Here is an 18,043-nt window from a genome sequence, read left to right as displayed (position 1 = left end):
TTGCCCTGGTGATGCCCAGCCCTACCACGTCAGGGATGTGTGCTGGGCTGGTGACACTGACAGGGCCCATGAGTGGCTGTTGTGAGACTGGATGGAGGTCTTGGAACACCCTGGAATGGCCAGAGACAGGACTTGCTGCCAGTGAGGCTGTGAGGGGGAAAGCAGTGCGTGAGGGAAGTTGAATGGGGAGTTTTAAAGCTTTCTTAAGTTTCCAGGAAAAGCTCACTTCCCAGGAAAAGCAGAAGTCAGGTAGGAGCAAACATGAAGGGCTGTGTTGACATCTGGGTTCTGCCACATGCGGGGGATGAAGTCAGCTTTCCTTTGATTGATTGGTAAGAGAGGCAATCCCCATTCCCTCCTGCTCTCTGCTGTCCTCACTGCTGGCTGCAGCTCCACACCACCCTGGGGAATACAGCGAGTGATGGGAATCCAAACCTTGTGTAGGGTCCCTTAGGCTGCCCTCTGTGTTCTGGGGCTGCTGATCCAGGAGGCTGAGCTCCAACAGGAACTGCTCTTCTGGTAAAAGTCACTGAAGTAGTCAAATCTCTTCCAACATTCTTCAAAAAATGTTAACTCCAGCACACACCAGGTAGTGATGGCTTCACCATTGTCCTTCACCACATACTGCAGGTACTGAACCTGTGCACACTGCAGCATTTGAGGCACCTTCCTGGGTTCCTTTTTAGCTTTTTTTCCATCATGACTATCTTTTAGCTGCATCATTATGCTTAGGTCAATTTGTCTGTCAAATCCATTGTGAAAGTGCTGCTCAGTCACTGTTCTTCGCCTTGCTGGTGTGACCAACCTGTTACACTCTGCAGACGTATGTGCTCAGATGTGTGGCAAGATTAGTTTCCTTTCTTATGTTTCCCACATGAAGGGTACCTCCTCTCTGATCTGGGGTGTCTCCCACTCCTGTGTCACAGCACCGTGGCTCCTGTTTGTGTGGGGTCCCTATTTTTGGGGATGGCGGTGCTGCGTGTCTGCCTGCTGGGCTGTTGTCTGCCCAAAAATGCTCCAGGAGAGCTGTTCATTTTGGAGGTGTTTCCTCTGAAGACAGAGGGGGGGGGTGTGACACACTGTTTGCTTCCCTCTGTGGGCCGAGGCCCTGCTGTTCAGAGCACAGGAAGGGACTTCCTGGCTCAGTGGCCTCTTTGCCCATTTCTGTGACTATTTGCTTGTTTGCTGAGAAATGACTTACAGCCCATGTGAGACACAAACATCCCTTTATCACACAGCTTGTATCACCCTAATGGAATTCTGTCAGCTGAGGATAAAATGTGGACTAAGAAAGCAATTATAGAGTGAATCTCCAAGCTGCAGGAAGAGCTGAGAAATGGGGACCGAGTGCCCAGCTGGAGTAATTTCTTGTCCAACTGGCCTCTAAATCTTGGGAAGAGATCAATTTTCCACCCTTGTCTGACAGCATGAGCTCCCATCACCCTGGCTCAGGACCCTGTGAAGTGCTGCAGTGTTAAGATCTGGGCCCAAAAGGAAACATTTGCAATTGGTGACTTCCTTCTTATTGACCTAGAAATTACTGGAGAAGGGGGAAATCAGGCTGTAGACCTTCTGTCCGACACCTCTCTGGTGTTCCCTTCCTGAGCTACTGGCTGAAGGAGAGGACTGACCATCCCACCGAGCAGCAGGGTAGGAGTTTCCCAGCCTGGAATACTGCTTCCAACACCCTGTAAGCCTCCTCCCATGGCTCACTGCTTTGGCTCTAATTAGGAGAGGAAAACATCCACCTCATGACCTCTGAGCCACCTTCCCCAGGTGTTCTGGTTATTTCTGGAAGGTCTCAATTATGCAGTGAGACCACAGTGAGATCCTGCCTTTAGCTTTCAGCTCGCTCAAGGTCTCTGGTGTGACTAAAATCAACTTGACTCACAAACTCTTAGTGTTGGGCTCTGTCCTACTGCTCATGGGACTTCCAAAAATGCCAGCATGCACAGCTTTTGTGCCATCTGTGGAAAGAGGATGGGCCTTTTTGGGGAATATAAGTCCAAGGAAATATATCAGACAGATACAATTAGCTCACGCTCAACTCTTCCCTCTAAGATATCACAGAAGCATTAGGGATGGAAAAACCTCCAAGATCATTGAGTCCAACCTGTGACTGATCACCTCCTTGTCAACCAGACCAGAGCATTCATAACTCCTGAGTTACAAAAGCAGGCAGGTCTCACGCCCAAGTGTAAAATCAAATATCCAAAAGAATGATGGAGGGAAACAACATTATTAAAGAATTACAGGAGTTTAGTGGCAGGAGTGTGGCACCTGAGGTAAGGTCCTGCTTGTGCAGGAGGTACATGGAATGGAGCTTGAGGAGGATAAAAACACAGTGGGAGGGGATAGGAGCCAGCATGTTTCTCAGAGAAGATGCTGCAGGATGTAGGAAGTGAAATGCAGCAGTGCTGGTTGGGATCATGGAATTTGTCGTTTCAGAGCTCCATTGCTTGTTTTCCTCAGCTTCTCTGGATCTAACTGGAAAAGGAGCTTCACACTGGATTTTGACAGAACATCGTGCTGGGCTAAGCATGTGAAGCTGAATGTCAGGGAATGCTAAAAAGAACTTAGAAATACCCAAGTCTCCTGCTCAGCAGAGGAGCATTGGCAACCTGGAAGTCTTCTGGCCCTGCAGGAGCTTGGGGTGGGAGCAGTGGAAGGGGAAGTTTTAGGTCTGGACACTGCACCTCAGAGCCATCATAAGGGCCAGGAAGAGACTGGAACTCAGCTGCTGCCTCCTGAGAGAGGGAGGGAGGTGGGAATTACAGACTGAGCTGGTGTCCAGACTCTCCCCAGCCAGTGCAGATGGAGCTGAAACAGAGCTGCAGAGCAAGTGTGGTCAGCAGAAGGGAAAGGGAACACAGAGGAAGCTGCTGGGAGGGTTTCTCAGGGAAATGACTCCTCACCCAAGGGCACCATTTTGCTGGGGGAAGAGAAGGTTGCTGTGGTAAACACACCGAGCCAGGACAGATGAGCCCTTTTATCTCTCACTGAGAATTCTCTTCTGCCTAACAGCGTGAGCTGGCTGCCAGAACAGAGGTTTCTGTGTGAAACAAGCTGGGGAAAGAACTTTCATCTTGAGCAGGAAACAGCTTTTATGTCTCATCAGAAAGGGCCGGGGGCCGAGGGAGCCCCAGCACAGCAGGAGGATGCTCTGGCCAGCACAGGGTGCTGGGACATGGTGGGGCTCAGCCCTGTAACACCCCAGTGGGGCTGTTCCTGCCTCTTATTATTCCTGGCTCTGTGCTCCCATTCATCAAAGGTGTTCCTGACTGCTTTCTGCAATTACACACCTTTTTTTTAACCTTACAAAAGTCAGACCAGGTTACACAGAGCTTCAATCGGTTTGGCCTGGAAAACCTCTCGGGATGGAGGATGCACAGCCTCTCTGGGCACTCTGTTTTAATTCCTAACTGTCCTAATAGGAAAAAGTTTTTCCTTTGACACGTAATACCCTGTACTTCCCCTGCCCTGATTAAAGGCCCAGATCAGCATGGATAAGACTTCTGGTATTGCAGAAAGGTCATCTCTGTTGTTGTCATTGAGCTGTGTAATAATAAATTCCATCTCTCAACTATAATTTCAGATTTGCAGATTAGCAGAAGTCTTATGATCTGCCTCATTCCTGGTATGCTGGAGACACTGCTAAAAATAGAGTAAGTAGCAAAGCTACCTGAAATGGTCTGAGCCTAAACAGTGGTAAAAACTAATTTACAGTGAATGTCAGTTCTGGCTTGTTTCCAAAGGAATGTTTTGGGATGGCTTGCTGTATAGTGGAAATTGTTTGGTAAGGATTAGTTGGTGAATAGATAAATCAAAGTGACATTTCCATTACCAACAGGAGATCTGTCTGTGGCCAGAATTCATGGGGAAGGATGTGGGATGATAGTATGACTTTTCATTATGTTTAATATTGTCAGAGAAATTAAATATCCACTATTATTCATCTCTCTGGGGTAGTAACGTATCTGAATATTAACACAAAATGGGAGATCTGATCAGAACCCACTGACCCAGCAAGACATTGATGTGTATTTTAATCACTCTCTTTGGGCCACTCAGATAATTTACTCTTCATAATAAATCTGCAAGAAGCTATGATCTGCATTTCTCAGGGCAGTGCTTGGGAGGATCAGTGTTCTGTCCTTGTGTTTGTGTGAAGCCCTTTGGGATGGCCTGGTGTCACTGTTGTTCCTGGGGGAGCAGCATTAAGGCCCTCAGGACATCTGCACCTTTGTCACCTGCCTGTGGGTTGGGAATAAGGGTCCAGAGATGATTTATAGGGCACTTGTTTCCCTGTCAGACTCCAAGGAGGGGAGAGGTCCGTGGAGGAGGGCTCCAACTCAGAGTGGAAAAGTAACCACTCACAGAAACGGATGGATGTGAGAAATGAGAAGCCTCTCGAGAGGCACTTTCACCTTGGAAAACAAAGATTGTAGATTTATTGTGGAAATTTCTGAAGTCAGGTTGAAATGGAGTGTGCCAGAGGCACTGGGTGTATAAATGTGTAGAGAACACATCGTGAGGAGCAGGCATTCAGGTAGGATTAATGGCGAAGGCATTAATTGTAATTAATGGCACTGCCCAAACCCTTGTGACTCAATTCAGGATGGATGATACCCATAGCTGATATCAAGATGTAGACAGTTACCTAAAACTTGCTGTGCTGTATTTTAGTCATAAAGCAGAAGAGCTGGTGGACTTGTTTTGCATAAAGCATTTGCATTATGCAGGGATATTATTATTAACAGTACGAAGGGGTAACCCATGAGGTCATAAAATGCATGGTTCAGTGAGTGACTTTGACTGCAATTATGCATTAGAGATATTAATGAGAAGGCTGACAAATGAATTGGTGATGCATGTAGATCTAACCCCAGCAAAGAGCCCTCCAAACCAGTGCTACAAAAAGTTTGCCATTTATCTTCTTTATCCACTGATGCAGATGTAAATTAAGTTCTTTTATCTGTTGTTGTTGTTGTTGTTGTTGTTGTTGTTAGAAGTTTGTTTTTATTGCAATGGTTTAGTTTTTGCAGCACAGTGTTTATTATTCAGGTTTTTTTACTGGAATGCTGTCTGATCAGAGGGGTTGGACAAGCTGACCTCCAGAGGCTCTTTCCAGCTGAAATTATTCTGATTCCAGGAGCAGTATGCATCAGGACCCTCTGTTTAACATAACTTATCTGTAGAATCTGTTCTGCCAACTGAAGCCCATCGAGCCACAGCAGGGGGGATATTAATAGGTTGCTTATTTAATGCAATCAATCAGTGCAAACTACAGATTGCCTGAGGCTGGAAAAGGTATCGTCGTCCTCACACTTCTGACCAGACATCTGCTCTGGGAGATGACACAGGGGAGGGCAGCCTGTGCCACGGCTCTGAGGCCCTCAGGATACAGGCAGGGATGGATGCCTAACAGCCAGCACGTCCCTTGAATGAGTGTGATACTAATGGCTGCAAAATAGCAAATGTAATGCCTGTGGTTAAGAGGAAAAAGGAAAGAAAGTCATCTGGTCGGGTATTGGGTATTCAAGCTTGAGAATATGTGTTCAAGGAAAAAAGAATATTTTAATGAAGAGTAGACAGAATGCAACATGGATTGAGAGGCTAATTTTTCACTGTGTGTCTGATTGCCTGCCCTGCCTGTCTCCATACAAGTGGAGGTGATAACATTTTGGAGAGAAGGCTAATCTATGCTAAGGAGCCATGCAGGCGGGGTTCGAATCAGTGTGAATTGTCCAAGAATGGCTGAATCTCTTTAACTGTCACAATAATGGGGCTGTATAATTGCTTTTCTGTCTGAATACCAGGCAGCAAGACCTAGAGCCTTAAGACAGAGCAAGCTTGTAACAGGGCACATTCTGGCAAGCGCGGGATGTTAAAAATCAACGCCAAAAAAAATTGCTTTCAGGCCTGTATATTTGAGACACTGCTGTCTTGGTTTGGTTGTGCTGACTCAGTTTTGTACTCTGCAGGGAGAAGGGCTCTTCCTGCAGGTGTGGGCAGCCAGCCCTTGCCCTCCTGTTGTGTTAGGAGTGGGTGAACACAGGAAAAATAGGCTGGACACAGAAAAACTCTTTGGGATTGTGGGTAGACAGCTGTGCTTCTCTCCGCAACAAAGCAGCAAGGAAAGCTGAGACTTGTGGAAGGATGAAAGGACTTGGTAATGCACATCAACAAGAGGAAAATGTGTAGAAAATCAGTGGATTTTTCTACCTGTATAAAAATCAGGAAAGGTGCCTCAAGTACAAGGAAAGGGTCACAAAGAGAATGCAGTAACTGAAGACTGAGACATCTTCACAGAGCAGAGCTGCCTTCAGTGGTGTAAATGCAGCAGAGGGAAAGGAAGAATTGAGGAGTCCGTAAAGGACAGGAGGATTGGGTTTGTCCTGCTGCTTTCCTCCCCTTCCCTCGCAGCTGAGCACTTGGGCTGCTGTGGCTGGCAAAGCTCTGGGACAGACTGTAGGGCTCAGAAGGTGCAGATACCTAATAATAATGTATAAATAATGTATAGAAGCTCTGACAAGACTGGCCAGCTCCAGCTGGATGCAAATAACCTGGAAATTCCACTGGAATAGCTAAAAGCCAGGACCATCAGGGTAAAAGCCCTAATGCACAGCTCCAAAGTGGTGGAGGTGATTCACAGCACAACTGACCCTGTAGAAGGAGATGCTGAAACCTGAAAGGGACCCAGAACTGACACTATGTGACAGAACCAGCCTTGATGATGTAAGGCTAATAAAAATAATTCATGGACTTGTGCTGGATCTGAGGCATGAAGAGAATGAGGCTAAAAGAGAAAATCTGAGCATATTGTCTGGCCTCGTGTACATGAGATACCACAGAGCCTCCTCTTACAGAAACAAATGTGTTAAGGTTTTACAGGCAGGGAGGGCAGGCAATGCAACGTATAAAGATTGATATTGCTAAATGTGTTTTTGTCAGTTCAGTGTCCACTGGAGGTTATGGAAAGCTCCAAAAAGAGACCTCTGAGAGAGCTGGGGGTCTGGTCTGCCGTAGAAAAATAAGTGTGGAGCAGTGCCTGTGTGAGTTCTGCAGGAGGAGGATCAGCCTTGTCCCACCCATGTGATCCAAAGGGATGTTTTCCTACAGGAAAGAGCCATGAAAGCAGAACAGGATGCAGGGGGGTGTTTGTGTGAGACTCAAACCCCCTTTTCCATGGTGCACAGAGCCTTCCATTTGTTTTGAGATGGCCCAGCCTGGGTGATTTGCTCTGAGGGGACACTGCATCTCCAGTGACTCCGATCATCCTACACACCCCTGTGCCCACCTATGGAGGGAGCTGGCTTTTCCCAGTCCCTTTGGGTGCTGTCACTGTCCCAAGGGCACACGCTGTGTACAGCCCTGTTGTCCCTGGAGGTACCTGGAGGTGCCAGCTGTGGCTGTGAATCTTGGCTGCAGTGTGGCACAGAGAGGCTGTGTGTGTGCCTGCGTCTCCACAGCATCTTGGAAGGGAAATAAATTGCTAATAACAGGGAGCTTAAGCCAAAAAGACCATCCTGCTGAAAGGATGGGAGCTCTGCCGCTAAAGCCAGTGTCCCCATGGAGATGTGGCCAGCAGGTACAGAGTGCGTGGCTATGGCCCCTTCTCGTCACCCAAGGTGTCCGGATCTGTGGTGGCACAGGGAATGATCTGCTTTCAGTGTTTTTGTAATTGTTTTTTTCCTCCTCCCTGTTATTTTTGGAGTAAGCTTTAGGGGTAGATTGCAGCCCAGCAGAGGGGAAGGTGGGCTGAACTCTCAGGTTGCCTCTTGGCCTCCCTGGGGCCTGGCAGGGAGCAGCAGGATGGATGTGTTCTGGGGTTTGATGTGTTTGTCACACTGAGACCAGGGAAGTGACCCTTTCCAAGAAGTGTCACTGACTCTGAGAGGGACTGGGGGAACCAGTGGGGCAGGGAAGTGTGGCTGCCACTGGCACTGAGCAACGTAGCACAAGGACATCCCTCCACCCCTCCACTCTCACCTTTACAGAACAGGCTGCAAGGCCAGGCCTGTGGGCAGAACCTGGGGGACAAACTGTTCATCCATGGCAAGTTGCTGGTTCCCAGGTGGGGAGGAAGGAGCTCCAGGGCCATTTTCCTGTGTGTCCTCCATGACCAGCAGCTCCCATCCCTTGGCACAGGCTCCATAGCAGTGCTCCCCTTGAAGGACCCTTGCAAGGGGCCCCAGCCTTTCATCTGGGTTAACACATCTGAGCTGGTCTGTCAGGCCAGTCACCACAGACTGGGAGAGCTGGAGGTCACAGACCTTCACCTGTCTCACCGCTGGGTTGGTGATTTAGGAGCACATGGCAGAGTTTTGTGCCCTGGCCCCCTTTAGCTGAAAGGGGACTTGGGTGGTCTCACCACAGCTGCTCACCACCGTGCCCTGGGTTTGTGCCCCTGAAACCAAGGATTCAGTTGGGCAGAGGAGGGTTTGAAATGCCCAGGTCTCATTCCAGTGCATGTTCAAGTTATGATGCTGATTGATTTGATGTGCAAAGCATTTTTAGACAAATAAATAAAAAAGAACAGGCACTATTTTCTAACAAGTAATGTCATTTAATGAATGATACACTCTAGAAAATAGAAACTACCCAGATGCTGGTTGGTTGGTCTGTTTGGGGCTGGGAGAAGGCCCTTGCTTGGACGTACAACACCTTCTTGGGATTCTTTTGTCAGCATTTGTAGTTGCTGGAAACAAGGAAACGTCCACAGATTGAAAGAGACACTAAAGGAGCAATTGTTTTCTAAAATGTGGGAAGAGTCCAGGATGCCTTCCCACTCTGTGTCGTTGGGCAAGTGGCACGAGGGCTCAGAGCTCACCAACACCTTTACAGACAATCCGTACCTAAAAGGGACAGACTCAGCCGACGGGACCTAGCACAGTCCAGTCCTCTAAAGTCACCGGAGACCTCGCACTCTGCACAACATCTGTGGGCTCTGGTGCTACTGCACTGCTCTCTGGGTGCTTTTCTGCATGTGTTGTGTCTCTTCCCTCAAGGTCTGGCTGCTAATTCCAGGGAATATGCTTTTCAGAATATCACAGTAGACCATGTACAGCTCTGGGTCTATTTTGGGCTTGGGCAGGGAGCGGGAGTTGCAGGCCTGCTCGGTGGCTGGGTGCTGTGGCCAGTAGACATCGCTGAAGAGGGCAGTGAGGATCTTGTGGGCAGCCTTGTAAGGGTCGTCCTCAAACTGCACCATGGCCTTGAGCTCCGTCAGGGTGTAGCCGTTGTACCTCTTGCTGTCCTCGGCCAGGGGCTGCACCGTCTCACCAATGTGTCTCACCTTCCACTTCAGGCATTTCAGGTCTTCCTTTACATCCTCTAGCTCTTTCTCCATGGCTTGGAATTCCTGTGTGGTTACAAATCTCCTGCCAAGGAAAGAAGTGGCAGAGACAGGGTGGAGTTCAGAGGCTTGGAGGAGTAGGGTCAGCCCAGCTTGCCTGGGGTCAGAGCAGACAGCGGAGGTTTGGGAGGGACATCCTGGCCACGTCGCTGAGCACCATCCCCTGCTCTGCTCTGTCAGGCTCCAAGTGACAGCAGAGCTTCTCTCTGCTGGTACAAGGGAAAGTTGTGCTGCCTCGTTTGGAAGGAAAGGAGGCGCCTGAAAACTGTGCCCTGTTGGAGGAGCTGAGGTTGATGACCTGGCCCAGGTCTGTCATCGGGTCTGGAGAGCTAAATGAGTGTTTGGGGAACAGGGCATTTTGCTTCCTGGATAACAGGGTTTAGTGGAAGAACAGGGTAGTTACTGAAAAACAAACACTGGGGATGTCTGAATCATAAAGATATTTAATTTTTTTTATGGGGGGTTCTTAATGATTCTATACCAACATGGGTCATTTGAGGACTTAGACACCTGTGTGGTCTGGATACATACCTCTCATGATCAGGATCTTCCAGATCTGATTCAAACCCCTTTCCTGTATTCTTTAATTCACTTTTAGAATAGCCAGGAGCCTGGGAACTCTCTTCAGGAGTTGTTGTTGCTGGAGGCCTTGTGCTTGTCCTGGTTGGGGTCAGTGTGTGATCTGAAGCTGAAGCTTGTACGTTTTGTGCTGTGTGAGGACAGAAGGTAGAGAAGGAAGCTGTGTTGATCCCTGGGCTGACTGGAGAGGAGTCAGAGTATTGCTGTGGCTTGGCTGAGCTGGGTGTTAGATTGAGCCTGAGGCTGGCTGGGCAAGATGCTGGAATAGTCCTTGCTCCGAGTGGGCTGGAACACGATATTGCTAAATTTGTATCTCTTTGCTCAAGTGGTTGAGGGTTTGGTGATTCCCCTGGGGCCAATCTAGTGATGGAGGTGATGTCCAGCAGGGTTTGATCCTGAACCATGGAGATCTGGCTGGTTGGTTCTGATGAAAGTGAAGAGCTGCTTGATGTGTTGCTGGAAGAGCTTGACGTAGCGAATGGGGGTATTTTCTGAGCATTATGATCACTCCTGTTCCTCTGCGGGCTAGTGACACTTAGAGCTGGGTGTTGTGAAGCCCTGAAGAAAGACAAACACACACTTTTTCCTCTGGACTGTGCTAAAGGCTTATAAGACAATTTTAGGCCTGTTTTGGGACAATTTTAAGCCTGTTTCCCACAACTGAATTTCCCCGTAGGCTGATTTGCCTCTCGTGTCCTATAAAACCCTCTGCTTCTCGTGATCAAGGGCAAAGCATCTGAGAATAAGGCACATAAATTCAGGACCAGCTCCTCCCTGCTGCCAACTGAGCACTTGTCAGCTATCCTCAGTGTGAGGATCACTGGAACATCCACGTTCTCCTCCCCAAAAGTCACACAGCTCAGCGAGAACCAAGGATTTGGTGCTGGGGAAGGACAGGAAGGGATGAAAGCTACTGGCACAATGACTGTGAGAACATAAAAACCTGGCTGCAGGTGGCCACAGCACCTGTCCCTGACCATCCTGCCCACTGTGAAGACCTGCCTTCCTTCCATGGGCCCTCATGCTTCAGCCTCCTGGGAGCGCTGCTTGGGAACTCAGGGAATTAGGGGATGGCTAAATTTTTCTTAGTTTGTCAATCCTGATGGCAAGAGAGGAAGATGTTCCACCCTAGTGGCCTGGAACTGTGCTGAAAGGTGGGGAATGCAGCTAGAAATGCCTTGACCTTGAAGGGGAACACAAAGGCAACCACAGTGCAGATCATGGTTCAGGATTTCTAACAGCCAAAGGACATGACAAACTTTCGTAGTGATGCCAGGGACCAACTGAGTCTTTCTGTGCATCTGGCGAATTCTCGTGGTGGAAGACAGCAGCAAATCCTGGTCTGGATGGGATGTATGAGGTCCTGTCCTGTCAGCACTAGGGGCCTGAATTAGCTACACAATCACATCTCCACCTCCCTGCACCTTTCTCAGTGTTGGATGCAATTAAACACCAAATATTTAAGGTTCTAAAGAGTATGTCTCACACCTCTGGGCTTCAATAGGGTTAATTTGCTAAATCACAGCTTAATTATCAGGTTTAAATCAAATATAAAGGTTTTATAATTGGAAATGCAGACAGTTACAGAGCTACTGCATAAAAACAAAGCCAAAAAGGAATCATAAAATGGGTTATATAATGGGCAGGAGGGAAAACAAGCACATACATGTCCCAGGGAGCACCTGGGAGTGCCTTGCCTTCTTAACCCGGCTGAACAGGGCTGGAAGGCCGGAATTGTATGAGAAAAAGCTTTTCACCCTGAGGGTGTTCAGACAGTGGGATAGAGGCCAGGAGAGGTATTGGGATCTCCATCCTTGGACATGTTCAAATCTCAACTGGGCAATGAATGAAGCAGCCTGATCCAACCTGGACATTCTGGGAGCACAGGACTGGAGCCCTCTGGGGTCCCTGTCCACACTGTGTTATTCTGTTGTTCTGCCTAACTATGAAAAGAATTTACTCCTCCCCCAGTTCCCCTTTGTCCTCTCACTTTTCTCCCCTCTGGGTCCCACCTCACCATCCTTCTCTTCTACTGGAGCCTCTGGGCTGTCCCTTTTCCCACTGACTTTATAGTGCCTGTTGCCGGAGAGTCCCTCATGAATGAAAAGGTTTTTACAGGAAAACCAGAGTTATTTGGCTCAGAGGGATTGCTGCCCCTTCCTTGCATAAGTCAGGGTCGGTAGCTCAGGCTTTGGACCTTTTGGGAGACAAGAGACAACCCCACTTTAAGGCAATTAAAAAAAAGGCAATTAAAAAAAAACCCCAACATTTTTGTTGTTAAAATTACATGTATTTATCCTCAAATATCCCACGGTGTAAAACTATCTGAACCTGAACTGAGAACAGCCCCTACCTCCATTCCAGGGGGTAATAGAATATGCACAATGAAAGGGTGCAGATACAGTCTGAAAGACTTTGTTTCACATGTTTAGCAGTGTGGGACAGGGTTGGCTTGAAGCAGGGTGGTGGTTTGGGGAGTTTTTTTGCATAAATCCAGGATTAGCTGTAGAAGATGAAGCATTTATTGAAAGATGCAATTTAAAAGAGTGACAGAAAGCACTTTTCATAACTAATCCCACTGAAATTTATATAAGAAGCCTTTCAATTCACCTGTGCACTGGAGGAAACAAAAATGTATTATAAACTGTCAGCTTATTTTGCTTCCCTTATCCACCCCTTAGTTTTCACTGGCTGCCATGCTCCACCATGGGACTGCATTTACTTTTATCATCATCCTTACTTCAGAAGCAGAAAAACTGGTAGCTCAAGAAGCAATGTTAAAGCGAAATGTCAGTCTGGATGTTAGCAGAGGTAAATGAGGACAGAACCGAGACCTTTAGCTTTGGAATTTCCTAGTGGGCAAGGCCTTGCCTGCAGACAGGAACGAGATTCCCACTGCTGTCAGTGCAGCAAGGCTGGATCTTCGACCCGTAACCATGGTGCTTTATCAGAGGGGATTTTTCCCCACCTGTTTTTTAATGTGGTGAATCACTACGAACTGAATAAATTACAGGAAGAATTGCAAGACCTGGAGTTGGAATCAATGCTGACATGAAATAGGCAGCTGATTGCAGCTGTCAGGTACCTCCACAAGGAGAAACCTTGGCTCAACTTTGAGCGACACTTCAAATGCGTCAAGCCCTTGTTGTCTGCCGCCTCCCAGCCTGTGCTGCTCAGCATATAAAGCATGTTCCCCGTTGTCACAGTGACCTTGGCTGCCGTCTGTGCCTTGCCCTCTCCAGCTCAGCTGGTGCTACAGAATTTTTGGAGACATTTGAAAGTTGCCTGCACATCCAGCACCACTTTGCTTCCGTGGCGCTTGCGACTGAGGGAAAAAAAACCCCCAGTGGTTATTCTTTGTTTTTTATGAATCATTTCCACCATGCTTTAAACCTAGAGTTCTTCTGATGAACTTGTCTGAATAGAAAAAAATTACACTATGCTTTAGAATGAAGCACTGAAGGGCTGGTTGCATAAATCTCACTGTAGACAGCCGGGGTGGGAGGATGGTAGAGGAGCTGTGGGATGGGCCCAGGGGAAATGCCTACAGGGTGATGACATGAGAATAAAACTATTTTTTTCAAGGCCTCCTCTTTGTCAGGTGACCCTTCTGAAATGCCCACGCTGCCAAAACAGTGACATATTATTTCTTTAACACTGAATTAATTTTGAATAATCTTTCAGTTTTCTACAAGAGAAGCTGGTGTCCTGAACCCTGGGTTTATCTGCCTCAAATAACACCAAGGCTTTTAGCCACAGACAGTAAGAATGTGCTGTTTCCTGCTGAGCTGTTGCTCTTCTGGGCTATTTATCTCTTCTTTGGCTTTGCCACCACACCTGTCCCTCCTTGTCCTTTGTGATATTTCTACTGCCTCTCTCTTGCCCCTTGTTTTATATTTACCATCTGTACCTCTCCCACCTGCCCTGTGGGATCCAGGCTCCTCATATTAATGCCTCATGGTGGGACAACTCTGGAAGAAAGGATGGAAGTGGCATGGACATACAGATGTCTGAAATCAGGGACTATTGCTATCTGGAGCCTAATAACAGTGAGCATTTCTTGCTAATAAATAACTGTGCAACAACAACAACAACAACAGAATCCCGATGTAAAACTTCTCCTTCTGTATTTCTGTGCAGTGGCTGGAGCATCAAGATCTCCCAGCCCTGCACTTCTGAAAGAAAAAGTTGAGACCTCCAAGGTCAAAAATGACAGCAAATAGGCTTTAAAAGTGTCTGGAAATGCTAAATTTGGTATGTCCGGGGGCATCAGATGTATAGGGGCCAGTGCCATATGTTTGCACAGGAAGGCAGCTTGGGGAGAGCAGAGGAAGCCAAGTTATAGTTAGAGCTCCCTGGTGCTGCTCTCAGCCCAGCTCAGGTAAGTTTGAACCCTGCTAAAGGGGTTTAAAGTTAATAAAATAATTTTCTTTTTAACCCTGTTAAAAGAAAATTATAGTTTAGTGATGGGCGTTAAATGGTTTAATGTAGAATTATCAAGACTGAATAATTGCATTGTCCTGATTGAGGCGCCTCTGGAATCAAGCTTCCGATGGAATTTATAATTTAAGGCCGCTTCTCAAAACGGAGAGCTCAGTCTTGCCAACAGAGGAACCTGATATCCTCCCCTGGCATAAGGCCCTTTGTGCTACCTGTGCTCCCACAGTGCTGTAGGGCTGCTCAAAAACCTTTAACATTCTCTCTTCCAAAATCACCTGGCCAGGTAGTGTTTGTCTTCCACAATCGCTCAGTCTTGTTCTCCTCTTTAGAGCTTTTGCTCTTTCACTCCTCAGCGACACTCCCCCAAGTCCTTTCCTCTCAACAAGGACAGATGCCCTGTTTTGTCTTCGTGGGAGGACAGAAAGATTCATGATGCCTGAGGATGAGCCAGTATTCCTTATCTGCTGTTTGGTTCAGATTAGAACCTCCTCAGAGTGCTCCTGGGTGAGGGCAGCTGGCAGGTCCTGCCGGGAATGAGGCGCTGGTTGAGGTGAGCAGCAGGAATAACTCCAGGTGGTGCCTCCTGGTGTCCTGCTGGCACAGGACCACCCCTGTGTGAAGTGTCCATGAAGTGCTCCCAGTGACCTGCTGGCATTTCCTCTGCTGGTGGCATGTGGCTGCTGGGTTGGTCTGTTCCTGATGACATGTCGCCTTCTTCCACACCACCCATGGGGTCAGTGCGACCTTGGTGGCTGCTCTGCCTTCAGCCAAGCCCTTCTCACACCGTTCTCTCGCCGTTCTCAATCCTCTGCTGGCCACGGGTCCCTGGCATGGGGAATGTGACAAGGACTGGGAGTGTGGGACCCTGGAACCAGCATCAAGGAGAATCCTGGGGTCAGGCACAGGCCAGTTATGGCTTGGTGGGCTTGCTTGAGGAAGGAGAGGTTCATGTGAGCATTGTGAAGCTTTGTGCCATCCCAAGCAGCAGTAACTAATGGTTTTTCCTCCCTAATAAGCATGGATAATGAGCATTTTGCAGCTTCTATTGGATTTGTAAGTAAACTGTGAACTGAGAGCACGGCTTCACTCCTGTCACTTCATTAATATTGATCTGATTTCATTACAGAAGGTAATGGATGTGAGGCTGAGCCTGATGGAATATTGAGGAATGGCCACTGTTCTTTAACCTGACTCAGGGCTTCTCGTTTGTGGTTTGCTTCCTCAGCACTGTTAGCACTCTATGGGATGAGCTCTGTGTCCTTTAACATTGAAACACCTGGGACAGCGCTGGGCACAGGACCAGCAGAGCCCATTCCTTGGAACACCTATTGTCAAGACTTGTTATTTGTTCTTTGAAACAAAGACTTCTGGACAGGTTTCAATAATAAAATAAGCACATTTGAGCACCTGCCAGGAGCTTGGCAGGTGAGGAATTTTCTCAGGAAACATGACCCAGATCAATTTTGTACCAATAGACATTTTCAGGCCTGTGAGAATGAAGGATATGGATCTGCCTGTGGAAAGGTCCATGACTGACATGCCATTTTCAAGGAGCAGGAGTTACCAAGTGAGCTGATGACAAACCGAGCTGGAGAGCAGTGCCAGCACTATCATGCCTGTGGGGACACCACCTGCAGTGACATGGGACAGGAGGGCTGTTCCAGCAGGTCTGGTGAGGGAGCAGGACCCTCAGGGGTTGGGGTTACAGACACCAAGCTTCCATGAGTATGTGGCTGAGATGTGCATCTCAGCAAGACAGAGGCAGCAAAATGCCATGAGGTTTCCAAATTTTAACAGCGCAGAGCCAGCAAGTCACTCTCCCAAGGCTCCCTCCTGCTGAATGAAGGATCACTTGCTTTCTTTCCAAGGAAATAGATGCATGAAACTGCACACATCTTTCCTGGAGAGTAAAGAAAAAGTATAGTATTCAGAGCAGGGCAGGAGCCGTGCTCCAATACTGCTCTGTACATTGAACCACTGATTCCCATAGCTTAAAGCAAGAGCTTTTGCAAACACTGAATAAAAGCACAGCAATTTCCAGAGAAAGTGCAAGAAATGGCATTAATTATACTAACGTTATTGTCTACCAAAGCTGCTTTCAATCATTTTTATATTCAATAGCATGCATCATCATGAATTGGTGATAAATATAGATGAAAAAAGGTAGTGATAATGAAAGTTATACAGGTGTAAATTAGAGCATATTTTTAAACTACTATGAAGTCACAGCTTCTTGAGATAACACAAAATTATAGGATATGTGCACATCCTAAATTGAATCCTGGAGAATTCTGTACTGTTCTTATGCTGGTTGGTTATCTCTTGGGCAATGCTGTCTGGGAAGGCAACAAACCTCTATTTCCATAGCTTCCTACTCCAAACCTCATTCTGAGCCCCGGGGAGCCAGCGTGGGGACAGTACAAGCCATTGTGTGCTGGACACATTCGAGCCATGGTCACTTACTATTTGGGGAGCAGCTATGGAGGCACTGTAACCTCAGGTCCCCAGCCTCAGCCCTCTCCTCCTCAGTCCTGGAAAAGAGAATATAGAAGTAGCACCTTTAACAGAAACAAAGGCTGCTCCCAAATGTACACAAACGGAAGGGTCAAAACCAGTAAGAGTCCAACATACCTGGGCTCCTCCATCTATAGCCAGGCCCACCACGGAGATCATAATGGGCTCAGGAAGGACTTGGTTCCCCTGGCCTTGCCCCTCTTGGGGAAAGCTCATGTAAAGAGGCCTTGGGGAATAGAAATGAGGGGCTCAGGGCTGCATCTCTCCACTCTTTCCCTCTTCAGGATGGATCTAAGCACCAGGGACCAACAGCATTGTATGTGTGTGTTGGAAGTGGGGATGGTGCTACTGCTGCACCATTTTAGTGCCAGTCCATGTGATTTTCCAGGAGGAGCAGCTCTGTGGATAAAGCTTCCTGTGTTGCAGAATAAAGTACAGAAAAAAGCCAAGGCAGGAGGTTGTGCTGGTCCGTGTGCACTGATGAAAGGGGAATGGGAAGATTGGAAATATCGGTGTCTGTGTGAAGAGGAACTGACTCTGCCAGTGGGAGGGACATTAGGTCAGTAACTGAAACCCTGTTCAGGTACTTGGGTGACCGAGGAGGAAATCAGAGCAAAAGGCTGGCATGTCTTTGGAAGGCGTTGGTATGATCTGCACATCTGACTCAGGCACAATGGACTTAGAGGAAGCAAGCTGTGAGTACGATATGAAATGTGCAAAGAGGGAAAAAATAGCGTGTAAATGATGATTTGAAAAGTTCTGGTTCTCACAGTGTTGGGAATAGTCCTGATTTATTAGCTCTGCAATAGCTTTGGTCCTGCTGTCTGTTTCAAACTGCTCCTAGCAGTTAAAACGACATTTTCTGTCCCTGCAGAGACATTTTGTCTGCACTGCTATCGATGGCAGTTTGAACTCAGCTCATTCCAGAATCTCACCAGTAGCATCTGCCTGCTTATGTTGGTGTTGCAGATCAGAGTAAGGGCCCAGTCAGCAAGAAAAATGTTGTGAAATCAGCTGCAGTGGCACAATGGGTGTTGATGGACAGCTGCAAACGCTGTGCTACGGATGGGTGAGCTGGGGGAGGTTGAATCTTCCAGATTTGCTTGCTAAATATGTTGATTTAACAGCCCCTGGTAAGTGAGATTTGCTTCA

At 47.7% G+C, this 18,043-nt stretch overlaps 1 protein-coding gene across 4 annotated transcripts in view; it reads right to left on the bottom strand.

Moving 5' to 3' along the window:
• Positions 1 to 8,546: 8,546 nt before the first annotated feature.
• GSG1L (GSG1 like) overlaps positions 8,547 to 18,043 on the bottom strand; it is a 56,484-nt gene continuing 46,987 nt past the window's right edge. For 2 of the 4 annotated variants that reach the window (XM_019281549.3, XM_010392159.4), the window contains 2 exons: positions 9,890 to 10,495; positions 8,547 to 9,383 (listed from right to left, as the gene is read on the bottom strand). In XM_019281549.3, coding sequence (XP_019137094.1) covers positions 8,957 to 9,383; positions 9,890 to 10,495 — 1,033 coding nt within the window. In that variant the 3' untranslated portion in view covers positions 8,547 to 8,956. Of the gene's footprint in view, positions 9,384 to 9,889; positions 10,496 to 14,652; positions 16,278 to 16,840; positions 16,909 to 18,043 lie in introns of those variants that run through there. The other 2 variants (XM_039560675.1, XM_039560676.1) reach the window with 2 other exon arrangements.

Source organism: Corvus cornix, chromosome 14 (genome assembly GCF_000738735.6).
Source record: "Corvus cornix cornix isolate S_Up_H32 chromosome 14, ASM73873v5, whole genome shotgun sequence".
NCBI lineage: Eukaryota > Metazoa > Chordata > Aves > Passeriformes > Corvidae > Corvus > Corvus cornix.
This window is presented reverse-complemented; position numbering and strand designations above follow the sequence as displayed.